General features: G+C 35.0%; 1 protein-coding gene across 4 annotated transcripts in view; it reads right to left on the reverse strand.

Moving 5' to 3' along the window:
* CEPT1 (choline/ethanolamine phosphotransferase 1) overlaps positions 1–13,335 on the reverse strand; it is a 36,620-nt gene that overhangs the window by 20,846 nt on the left and 2,439 nt on the right. For all 4 annotated transcript variants that reach the window (XM_082655366.1, XM_082655365.1, XM_082655368.1 and 1 more), the window contains exons 2-4: positions 8,439–8,848; positions 4,116–4,263; positions 2,048–2,189 (exon numbers count right to left, since the gene is read on the reverse strand). In XM_082655366.1, the coding sequence (XP_082511492.1) occupies positions 2,048–2,189; positions 4,116–4,263; positions 8,439–8,777 (629 nt within the window). In that variant the 5' untranslated portion in view covers positions 8,778–8,848. The remainder of the gene's footprint in view (positions 1–2,047; positions 2,190–4,115; positions 4,264–8,438; positions 8,849–13,335) is intronic.

Raw genomic sequence — 13,335 nt, forward strand, 5'->3', positions numbered from 1 at the left:
ATCCCTTTCTCTTCGATAGCACTGTCATTGTGCTAGTTCAGATTTCATTTGTTCCTCACATTTAATTATGCTGATGGCTCCTAAGGGATCTTCTTACTTCTGTCACAGCTCACTCTAATTCACCCTCCAAATTGTTGCTAGACTGGTATTTCCAAAAGGTACTTTTGTCATTTCCCTGCTTTAGGTCCTGCAAAGGTTCTCAATAGATTCAGGATAAAAAGCCCTCAGCAGGACATAGAAGGCCCTCAATTTTCTGGATCTTCTCCAGCCTTATCTCCTGCCACACTCCTAAAAGCATCTTATGATTTAACAATATAGAACTGCTTTCAGTTCTTCAAGTATATATTTCATCAAAGGAATACACTGCAAAGGAAATTTTAAGACCGGCAAAAAGAAAGTTGTGATAGCAAATCACTGCTAAAAACACTGTCTATTTAACTCTTCCCTTGCTTCCACAGTTCATTTTCTTTCCTTCCTTCAGTTCCTACACCATGTAGCTGGTGCTGCTTTACTTGAAAGGGAAAGAAAATAAGTTAGGGCTAGATAAGCTTCCAAAATAAGGGTTTGAAAGTTAACTGTGAGATAATAACCAATGAAACATAAACTATGTGAAAAACAGATACTACAAATTCTGCTATTTTTGAAAACAGTAACATCACAAACAATTAAAACTGAATTAGGACAAACCAAGTGATCCTAGAAGTCTATCATAATTTGTGGTTTTTACCTAAAGCAGAAAAAAACTATGAAAACATTACTGAGATAATGTAAAGGCTATGAAAATATTGAGGAAAAACATCTGCATATAATATTTTCGATTACTGCTCTTTTCTAATATCAGATATCTTCAATATTTTCTGAGCATAGATCATTTTATAAACTGCTGATGAATGCACAGGCATACAGTTTTCAACTGGACACTCATGTCCACTATTGTCACTTGAGATGTGCCTTAAACATGTTCTCTAAATCCTTTTATCTTTAAACTCTTCCAAGACATGTCTTTTAGTTAACATCCAAAGTATTAATAATTATTCATTTACTGTCATAAGAACATCTTAAATTCTATTTAAATAAGGTTAGCAAAAATCACCTGAAGTGAACTTGTAGGGAACAGCTAAAAATTTCTATGCATTCTGGCTTTTTCAAGGCCTAGAAAACTAAGTTTATCAGTGATCTAAAATTTTAAAATTCATTAATTATTTGCCTTAATGAGAAATTAGGTTAAGATATTCTCCTATCATTTGACATCAAGATTTTTATTTTGATATTCCATGAAGTTTTCAGAGTCTTTTCTCAAGTTATCTTTTAATCCTACACCGTGAAAAAAATAAAAGACTAACTTAAGCAGTGTAAATAGGATCTGTGATACTTAACTAAACACCAGTTGGTGAATTCCATCCTTAACATTGTTCCAAGACTGGTTTACTCATTAATATTTACGGAAAAGTACTAATCACCACGTAGGAACTATTCACTTCGGAGTTTGAAGAATGTTTCTATTTCATTTTTTAAATTGTTAGCCATTTTGTTGGCAGTAGTAATCTATATGGTGTGCTCATATCCACTAAATTATTAAGAGCTTAGATATTTATAGATTCATAAATAAAACGATGTGAAAAGAATAAAATCTAATTAAGCTATGATATTTGGAGATAAGAGTTGCTCTTTGCTTTCATAAACTATCTTTTCTTTCCTGAAAATACATTTTCATGTGTCAAAGTAAAACATAGTGTTAAGGTGAATAACAGTGGGGAGAAAGAAAAATGAATTTGTCTGAGGGAAATACAGTGGATATGAGTGAAGGGCCTACTGTTTTTCATGTTACTTTAAAAATATTGGTTGGGAGGTTCTAATATTTCCTTTTAAAAAGTGTGACAGAAGGACACATGATTGAGACCGTTACATAGTAGCTAAATAACGAGAGTTTTAAATGTCTTTTATTTACTGAACTAGTGATTTAATCAAGTCCTAATACTCAAATACCTATAAGCAACATTCTACATATTTGAAAGAGAAAACAAAATCACCATTAAGTGTTACTTACATTCCAAATCGCAATGTTCCAGAAACATATGTTTGCCAATGTGCACAATAGAACATGAATGTCCCAGCAAAACAACAAAAAAACATCCAGTCAGGGTTTGTCCCCAGTTGCACTGCAATACAAGTTCCAAGAACCACGAAAACTGAAAAAGAAAGATCATAATGAAAACTGAAAAATCTGAATAACAAACATTAACTGAGCTGGAAATGATTTTACATGAGGCAAAAAGAAAACATGCTGTGAACGTACAATCTTCTCTCAGTTATCTATGCAAACAGGAAAGTAGGATATCATCTTTTACATTATCATTTACCCTGTAATTTCGATCTCTTCTTTCACTACACCACTTAGTGGAACCAAACTTCTTGAAAGCAACTAAAATACTTTAGCATTTTTTGGAGTACAGGCATATCTCATTTTATTACACTTTGCAGATACTATGCTTCCAGATACTGTCCTTTTTTTTTTTTTTTTAACCAGGTAAAGGTTTATGGCAACCCTGCATTGAGCAAGTCTATCAGTGCCTTTTTTTTCCAACAGCATTTGTTCACTTAGTTATCTCTGTGTCACATTTCGGTAATTCTTAAAATATTTCAAACTTTTTTCATTATTATTATATTTGTCATGATGATTTCTGATCAGTGATCTTTGATGTTACTACTGCAAAAAGATTACAACTTGCTGAAGGCTCAGATGATAGCATTCTTTTAGCAATAAAGTATTTTTTAATTAAGGTATGTACATTGTTTTTTCAGACATAATGCTACTGGCACAGTTAATAGACTAAAGTGTAGTGTAAAAATATCATTTATATACATTGGAAACCAAAAAAATTTGTGTGTCTCGCTTTATTGCAATATTTATTGCAGTGGTCTGGAACCGAACTCACAATATCTCTGAGGTATGTCTGTATTCCCCCAACTCTATAATACCAGTTAGCAGTGAAAAATTACAAGGCAGAAGGTCAAAAAGAAAGAAAAACAAAAGGCCTAGATAATTCACAAAGGGACCTACTAGCTTTAGATAGATAGTTGTCTTTTCTTATTTAGCAGATTTCATTATGGGTAATATACATGAAAAAAAAAGGACTTCCTATAAAAGTCTGGAACTCAAACTACTAATGCAAAAATGACTATCACTTAAAAAACAGGACACCTATCATTCTGCTGCCAACTAATTAAATTATAATAGCCTTTCAAGATGCCCAACTAGCCTTTATAAGAGCTTAGCTGTTCCTTCCCCTCTACTAAGCAAGCTGCTGTCAGGATACACTGAAACAATGATTTTAACATACACCTACGTATGTGAATCTGAGTTCACAAGGTAAAACCATCAAGGGTTTTTGTTTGCTTCTTTTAAAATATTTTAAATGCTATGACAAATGACAAGAAACCAACTGAGCTGCTAAATAAAAAATAAGTGTGTGTGTGTCGGGGGTGGGTGGGAAGTCAGGATGAGGGGATTTCTTCAAAGGAAGACTAGTTAGAAACTGTCACTTAATTTCTAAATTTCTTTTTGCCCTCTAAAAAACTACCGAAATATTATTTTTTAAATGGTACAAATAAAGACATAACACATATAATCTAATTATAGTAACTTATCTATTGCTAGCACCTTAGTGTATTTTTTTCTAGTCTTTTCATCCAAGCCCATTATCACGGTTATACTCCAAGTCTACAACGTAATTTTACATGTCTACATAACGTCCATTTAAATATAAAGACTACAAATTCCTAGTCTCGCATTATTGAACTCTCATCTATAATTTATGAGATTTTTCCATGATAACAATTATGCCCTTAGAATTTCAAAACAACAGGTGTCAAAACAATGATATATAGGGTTAAAAATAACTTAAGTAGAAATTAATTTCTAAATTTCCCAATACCACCAAATAATGAAATATTAACCAGATTTATATTTTTGAAAATATTAAAACTTGTAATACAAAAAACCACTTACTCTGATAACTATTATAACACCAGGAACCTCTTATTTATCTTATTATCACTGTTTATCATATTCCTTTTAACTCTGCTAATCATTAATATTAAAAAATCAACAATACCTGTTGATAGTGAATCACACCCATGATCAAAAAGTTCTCCCAAAGGAGAACTGCTATTGGTTCTTCTTGCCTGTTTCCCATCTATAGCATCCAAAGACTGGTAAATGAAAAGGCCACATGCACAAGCAATATATGCCCACAGAGGTGCCTGTGAAATAAAATAAGAAAAGCAAGAGTAATAAGACATATTAATTACTGTATCTGGCTAATATATTTTTACTTGCAGATATTTTATCTTCATTTTTCAGAGACGTTGGAGGCTATGGGAGAGAAGATCCAGGTGCTACATAATGAAAAACTTCTGTAAACAATCAGAATTATAAGAGAATTAAAATTCCTTGCTTTGTAGGAGTACTCAAACAGATGCTGGATAACTACTTCACAGGGATAATACAGAAATCCCATGAGAGATTAGGCTAGGTAACTTCTATAAGATCTCTCCTAACATTTAGATTCTACGAATCAATTAATGAATAACCCAGTACAGTTTTTCCCAAATTGTATCTTTCAAGACGCTTATAGGTATTACACGAAAATAAAATTTCCATGCTAAACTCACTTGGGAAACATTGGATTAAACAATGTTAAACAGATTTCTTAATTGCTGGACTTCTTCCAGCCCTTCAGATTGCTAATGCATATTGTGATTATTCACTAATGCCTATTGTGCATATTCAAGGGGGATACAACATGCTGCCATTTCCCAAACTTATTTGAGCATGTAACTTATTTATTATTTTTTATAAATTTATTTATTTTATTTATTTTTTTAATTTTTGGCTGTGTTGGGTCTTTGTTGCTGTGGGCGGGCTTTCCCTAGTTGCGGCGAGCGGGGACTACTCTTTGTTGTGGTGTGCAGGCTTCTCATTGCGGTGGCTTTCCTTGTTGCGGAGCATGGGCTGTAGGCATCTCTTCAATGTTCCATGAAACAACACTAGGAAAATAATGATCTACTTACTAGACAGAGTGCTTATATTATTTTTCAAATATTTATGGTCACATTTTCAAGGAATGGTTTCTCTTTTCCCAGACAGAAACTGAACCACTAATATTGAATTTAAATGTAGTGAACTAAAAGAAGAGAGCTTTGGGACTTCCCTGGTGGTGCAGTGGTAAAGAATCTGCCTGCCAATGCAGGGGACACGGATTCGAGCCCTGGTCTGGGAAGATCCAACATGCCGCGGAGCAACAACTAAGCCCATGCACCACAACTACTGAGTCTGTGCTCTAGAGCCCACAAGCCACAACTACTGAGCCCGCCTGCCACAACTACTGAAGCCCGTGCACCTAGAACCTGTACTGAACAACAAGAGAAGCCACCACAACGAGAAGCCCGCGCACCACAATGAAGAGTAGCCCCCGCTCGCTGCAACTAGAGAAAGCCTGTGTGCAGCAAGAGACCCAATGCAGCCAAAAACAAATAAAATAAATAAATAAATAAATAAATAAGGAGAGCTTCTATTTGGTCTGTTCTCCGTAAGAATGTGTCAGAGTGTTTTGCATCACTTTTTACTATTTTCCCATGTCCAGGCCACGAAAAAAATTTTATAACCACAAGATATTTCTCAGATATTGGTTATCAAGTTAACCATATTAAATGCTCAGGGCTGCAAATTAACACTACTCAGAGCTGCAAAAAATATTCAGTATATTCTGCACTGCAAAGAGGTATCTCTCTGACAGAGGTCTATTTAGATCTCAGTTATTAAAGGTAAAGATCTTCTCTTAAATGTTTTCTTGGAATCTCATACTTTAAAACACTGAGGTTGCTAAAAGGATCATCGTACATACCTCCCCCAGGCTCGAGTTACCAACCTGGAAAACAATAACTGTGGTTATGTAACCATAGTTTACATGCCAGCACACTGGACTAAGTGATTTATCTTATGAGACTAAGAACTCTACCTTTCTAGACTTTGGGTCTACTGCTTCTTACTCTTAGAGGAATCCAGTAACTCTCTAGAGCTGTCCTATAATGTCCTATAATGGCCATTAGCCAGCCATCTGTGATTATTTTAGTTTAAATCCATTAAAATTAAATAAAACCAAAAATTCAGTTCCTCAGTTGCTAGGTACATTTCAAGTGTTCAACAGCCAGAAGTATCTATGGCCTCCGTATCAGACAACACAGACACAGAACACTACCATCATCACAGAAATTTCTATTGAACAGTACTGCTTTAGGGGACAAGGAACTTCTTGGCGGTTTTAGGATTTTAATGGGGAAAAGTGTTACTCTGGAACAGAGACAACTTCAAGTATTAGTATATACATAATCCTAGAAAACAGCAAGATGGTTATTACATATATAAGAGAGAGCAAAGCCTTCTTATCTTTGGACTTTTCTTTCTTCCAGTGAATCTGTAGAACACTAAACTAATATTTATATATTTCTTCCTTGTTTCCATTATTTCACAACTCTCATAGGTGTTTTAAGAAGAAAGCCTTCTCATTCAGGAGCCAGTCTGGTCTCAGCTGGGTTAAGAGCCTGATACACTGAATATATCAATCAGGGAATTATTACTGTACAGTCATATTCCACCTTGAGTCCTCCCAGCAGCATTCTGAAAAGTTCTCTGTGATTAGTGTAGTTCCTATTCTGGAAGTTTCCCCAAAGATTTAACTAATTCTAAGGTTACTCTAATAATTCCAAATCACTTAAGAACAGAGGATGAGGAAAAGTATTATAGGGAACACGGTGCCTGGTATACTCTGGGTGTTGAATAAATGACTATTCGTGGCCAAGCTACCCTCCACCCTGCTCTCACTCCCTGATCCCCATCCTGGAACTAGTTTAGGACTTAGAAGGCTTCAACTGGAACCAACCCAGTTCCCTGTTCTTCTATACCTCTAAAGATGTGCGAGATCTGGACCAGATTCCTCTGGAAGTATATGTCAGGTCCTCAAGTAAGCCAAGAGTAAAACAGCTCGAAGAATGTGATAAAGAATCCCAGCACATATTTAAACAATTGTACTGGTGTTTATTTTTAAGTTTATTGATTGATGTAAAGCAAGACAGTTAAGAAAATGAGGGGAAACCAGAAATTTATCCATACAATCTGTATAAACTGTACCTGTATAGTAAAAGAGGAATTAAGATAAAGGTATTCAATTGTGAGGGGAAAATAAACATCTGGCAAAAGACAAAAAATAAAGTATGTTTTATAGGTAACTGTGACCCTCAACAGCTACTTTAAGAGCAATATGTGGTAACAAATGAATTAATGAAAACAGAAAGGTATAAAGGATTGAATGGTGATAATTTTATCTCAAAAAATCATCTGAAAAGACTACATTAAAAAAATTACTTCAAGCTTAAAACAAGACAAGGAATGTGGTGGCCATTATGATTTACATGGTTCAGTCACTTTTAACAGCTTTAGTTGAGGATCACCTTCTATCCTCTTGGTTTACCTGTGGCTGATCATTCTGATTAATACAGGAACAATAAATGTTTTTGATTCTCCTTCATCTACCCAACTACCTTAGTTCGCTTTTTGACAAGAATATTTTAAAATCAATTAAACATCAATTTACCCAGTTCACTTTTTGACAAGAACATTTTAAAATCAATTAAACATCAATTTACCCATTCAGATGAAGGGCTCTAGTTTCAGTTTTGGTTTTAGGAAGTGAGTAGAGAAAGTAAAAGAGGGAATAGCAGTGGAGAGACTTATATTTGAGAAGGCCCAGGGAGAGTCTTTGTAAGCAGTACCATGCTTCCCTTTTTTTAATGGCAGCCATAGCAGGATACCACAGCAGGAAATACATTATACTGTTTCTTTCTTATACTTCTTTTGCCTTCTTAGAATAAGAGAGATACTCCTGAGGTTATCAGCCACATATGTTTACAGGAAGGTAAAAGGGATATTCAGTAACTCTTACTGGAATCAAGAGAATACTTTTGATAAGACTGATTTATAGCTGTACCATCTTACTACCACAGACTTTCCTCTCTGATCATTTTAAACTTTGCTAAGACTTTACTAGCCATTTTAAAAAAAATGGGATAAAACTCTTTTTTAAAGAATTGAGACTTAATGATTTTAAAGGAATATTTTACATGTTAGTCTCAACTAACATTAATTTATCTACTGGGATCAGAGTCCACACTTTGCTTCTGGTTTCTCATAAGCATAGTGTATATAAAGTAGGTTGTAGCTATGAGCTTTATTAATGATATATATGATAGGATACTTTAAAACAGTTGACAAATAGCTGTCAGATTATCTTACCTTTAGTTAAATGACCTAAAAATCCCAATTATAGGGTTTCTGGCATGCAATAAATGTTTATATCTGTTATTAAAGAAATTCCTCTTACCTGCTCTGTAGCTGTAGGACAGTAGAAGACTAATAAAACAGTTGTACAGATGTTTATTGACAATCCAATGATCGTGATGAGATTTGGGGCAATCCAGGAGGGAACTCTTCCAACTAGCCATTCCCAATACCCTTGCATTAAGGGCTCAAGCAGGGACCGTCCAGCACTCTGATACCTGTGTTCTTCTAGCCGCTTAAGTTGGTGTCTTGACAATGGTGGTGTAGGTAACTGAAACAATTTATTTAATACACACCCTGGAGTACTCATATGCCCGAAGCCCAAAGGGGACTCCGGGTGAGAATCTCCACATCGTCTCCTTGTTGACCGATGCCCACTCATGGATCTTGCCTTTTTTTAATTTAGGGAGTGTAATTTATCTTGTTTTATAGCTTTTTGTGGATAGTCTTTACCTGGAGGAAAAAAAAGATATATTCATCAGCCACTATTTATATCAATGTCAGTAAACTAAACAAAAAATCAAACTGGTAACAGAATATTACATATTAAACAGGGATCAGAACACCAGGGATCTGTTTTTAGCTCTAATTCTTATTGATGATGTAAGCCAAAAGAAGTCATATAACCTCACCTTTAAGTGAAAAATATTAAGAATTTTAATAGTAATATGCTTCCTGTTACCTTATAGTTTACCTGACTTCGAAGCTCATGATCTTGTTTCTATCTCACACTTTCAGTAGTATAAATCGAAAAAAAATCCTAGAAATGACCTAATCATTTCACATATATGGAAACTGAGGTCCAAGGCATACCCAAAGACAGCTAGCAAATTAGTCTTAATAGTGGAGGAATGACTTGAATCAAATGGGTCTTAAACTAGATATTTATTTAATGTGAATAGCTAATATTTATTGAGCACTTACTATGTACTAAACACTTTAAGCAAGTTTTATGTATTAACTCATCTAATCCTCTCAACAACCAAAGAAGGTAAAGACTATTAATTATCCCTATTTTTACAGAAAGTGACACTAAGGCACGGAGAGGCTAATTAACTTGTCCAAACTCACACAGCTGGTAAGTAAGGTTCAAACAAACACAAGGTTTCTGTTTAAATTAAAAGATAAAACTTATTAGTGGAAAGGGATATAAATGATATTCCAGGAGGGGATAAACAACAATGAAAAAAATTAACTTTAAGAGGACACTATTTATGTGTTAGCAGTGACCTGATAAATTGAAGTAGTAAGAAAAAACTGTAACTGCATTAAGTGATGACTGTTCATAAAAAACCTTAAATCCCTGAAGTACTTGCACTTGACTTTGAAAAGATCAGAAATAACATAATTATCATAAGTTATTAACTAATGTAAGAAAACAATGACAAGTTTAACACTTAAAAATCAGTATGGTGATATCAAAGGTATGAAGTGGTGAGGGCCTAGAGTAGGGTGGTAAAAATGGAAATATGAAAGACAGTCAAATCTATAAGTAATTTCTACTTAGAAGGAAGAATCAAGAGGAGGTACTTAGGAATTAGATATGAGGGGTAAATAAGTAGAAGAAAAAAGAAATCAACAGTCAAAGACTAGTGGTACTACTGTCAAAAAGGAGAGTTTGGAAGGAAAATCAGTTTGTTATTTTGGCTTTTGGCGGGTGTGGGTGAGAGGGGATCTCGAGATGAGAGTAGGAAAGACATACATGCAACTTTTAAGTAGAGATGTTTTAGACAAAATCAAATGACTGGAGTTTGGGTAAGAGATAGAAATTTCAAGTTTTCAACTTGGAAGCTGAAGTCTAGTTAAAGACTAGAAAGTGGAAAATTTCTTGAAGGCATTAAGTATGAAGAGAAAAGGAAAAGAATAAAGAACCTTGTGGGAAACTCATGGTTAGTGAGCAGGAAGAGAAGCCATAAAAGGATTAAAAAAGGAAAAAAAAAAAGAAAATCTTAATGGAACTAAAAGGGTGGTGGCATTGAACCAACACAGGTGTACTCTGATCTCCTGGCAGAAAGCTATCCAGAATGCAATATGAAATTCCCGGAAATGCTGCACTGTGGGAACACAGAATGTGATACAGGGTCTAGGACATCTCAACAATGGACCTGGTAGCAAAACATGCCCACGACTTCTCTCTATTCCCAAAAACAAGAAATTCCAAAATTTCAATGTCACGAATGATCTAAAGTGGCATCCCAAACCTCAGTCAATCATGTATCTCAATAATTGGTTTAGAGAATAGTTATTGTAGTCATTAACTGACTTAAATAAATTTTCAAAAATCTATAAAGAATCATCAGTACCCCAATTTAACTGAAGTGCTCTGAAATAAAAATATTGTAATAATTTTCAAGCCAAGTCAAATGAAAGCTAATTTCCTACTATTTCAAAGAATTCTTCCACACACCCAACTGTACCAAAAGCAACTGATTAAAACTGTTTTAAAGTAATATTTATACAATGTCAAACAACTGGTTACAAAATCATCTTAGATGAAATGACAGAGTGATAACCACCAAAATACTGTACTATAAAGCAGCCAAATTTTCAAAAGTCAAATTGAATGATGTATTTTCATATTTGGTGAGCTATAATCAATCAGCTCTTATGGATTTCCACTTAAAATGGTAATAAAAAGTTTAGCCAACTCAATTTATATTTTATGATTGCAGTGTTCCATTCTCCTATAGTTAAAAAGTGACATATTGAGGATGCTGGCCTGCTTTTGGCACTAAACAGCTACAAGCAACTGATCCTAATGGTTTTAAGTTTGAGCATTTGGCAGGACTATTTGATAAACTGATACCTTCCTTCTAAGTGTCTTCCCCTTCTGACCTAGATTTTTTTTTCCTTCTATTTCTCTTTTAGAAAAATCTACATTTTGACAAACCTTTCTAGATCTAGTCATTATATAATTCATACATTAAAAAAAAGAATATTTCAATTTGGAACACTGTCTCCATGAAGCTTATTAGTAACAAGATTTCAAATAAAAATTCAGATACATGTTGCCACTGACATATATAGTTAGCTACTTTGCTTTCAACAGGTAGCCACAGAGGTTGCTGTCACTACCACAGATCCATCTCCACTGTTCCTTCCTCCCATCACCTGAGACCAGGAGGCTATTGCCAAGAAAACGGTATCAGGAGAAAAGAGGCATTTCCGAATTTCAGCAAGTGAAAAGCAAGCATATCAAGGGAGCAGGACAGTGTAGGCTGCTACAATAGAAGAGCAGACTCTATGGAGAGAAAGAGGAAAAGGATGTGAGATGGGAATATGGAAAGGAGGTACAAACATTACAAAAATTACTTTAGCCACTTGAGATTTTTATCTAACGTCAAGCTTATGCCCAAAAGGTTGAGGAGAAAATGTCATTTTACTACCCACACTATAAGGAACGAAAAAATTAATGCAAGAAATTAAAATTATTGCTGGTTAGCCTAGAAACCTAGCCACCAGTCCTAAGTTTTTATGAGAAAATGGATTCCAAGTTTCAAACGCATTCAACCAATATCTGAGTGCAGTAAACAAGACAGACATGGTCCCAGCTCCCATGTCCAACGGGAAAATAACTAAAAGAAGGTAAACAAGCAAATAACATTACACACTGTGATGGGCGCTATGGAGAAAACAAGGTATGGAGCCAGGAAATAGTTGAGGTGCACATTTTATTAGATAAGGTGGTTGAAGACGATGAAGACGAAGCATTTATACCAAATTCAGAGGAAGAGAAGGAGCTAGCCATTCCAAGAGCAAGGGGAAGAACAGTCCAAGAAAGGGAGAACAGGCCCTGACCCAAGAGTGAGCTTATCTTTCTTATTCATACCTCTGGGATCACTATGGCGGGGCAGTAGTAAACCATATGAAAGAGTGGGATAAAATAAAGTTTGAAAAGCCAGACAATGCAGAGGTTTATAGACTTTGGCAAGGAATTAAGATTTTATTCTGATGTTATAGAAAGCCATCAATTAGCTTGAAAAGATTCCTATAATTTTGTAGCACAGCCTATTTGTTAACTGAGGAAATGTTCTGATAAATTGTAACAGTAAAAGTGAGTATTTTAAACGTTTAAAAATTCTCATCACCTGGAATTCAGTTTATGTTAATACTGATCCTATACCTATTGTACTGTCCTATACCTATTGTAACCTTTCCACTTGTAGTCAGCAAATTCCCCTCCTCTGCTATAACCTGGCTCAAATGTGATATTCCTTTCATAGCACTTACCACATTTTGAACTTTTTTGCTAGATGTTGTTGTTTTTTGGTCTTTTCCCCAGACTGGTATGTAAGACAAAGGAGTGCAGGGGCCTTGCATGTCTTAATATTCTTTCCCCAGAATCCCAGACCATACCTAACATCAGGTAGGTAATCAGTACTTATTTGTGGAACAATGAACAAATATGGTTCATCTAGTATTTAATGAACACCTAGTTGCTCTAGACCCTTGAGGAAACAGAAGGATTGAAATATGCCATCCATGCTCTCAAGCTCAAAGTAGTGGTGGGGAGTCTTGTAAACAGCTAAGTTATACTGTGAACAAACTGTTGTGGGAGTCCAGAGGAGGGGGCACCTATGGTCTACCCAAATTCTTCTTTGTGCAGGCACGAATATTTATATGAAAAGTCCAACAAAGGTATAAAAAATAAAATCAGAGATATTTAATGAATACCTTTACTAAAATTATACAAAATTCGTGGACCTTAAATCTATGATGTAGAACATCTGTGCTTATAGCAGCTGAGGATAATAGCATGCTGCCTACATTATTCCTGTGTTCAGCACTGGGGAACACCTGACAAGTATCACACTAAAAAAGGAATCTCCAACTGCTCAGCAGAGCATAAGGTAAGCTTACACAATATCCAACCTGTAGTGTGAAATTCCAAATTCCCATCCTCCCATGTCTAAGGGTTCCAAGTTTTGAGCTGTGCTGAT

The sequence above is a fragment of the Grampus griseus genome (genome assembly GCF_964374135.1).
Source record: "Grampus griseus genome assembly, chromosome: 1".
Classification (NCBI taxonomy): Eukaryota; Metazoa; Chordata; class Mammalia; order Artiodactyla; family Delphinidae; genus Grampus; species Grampus griseus.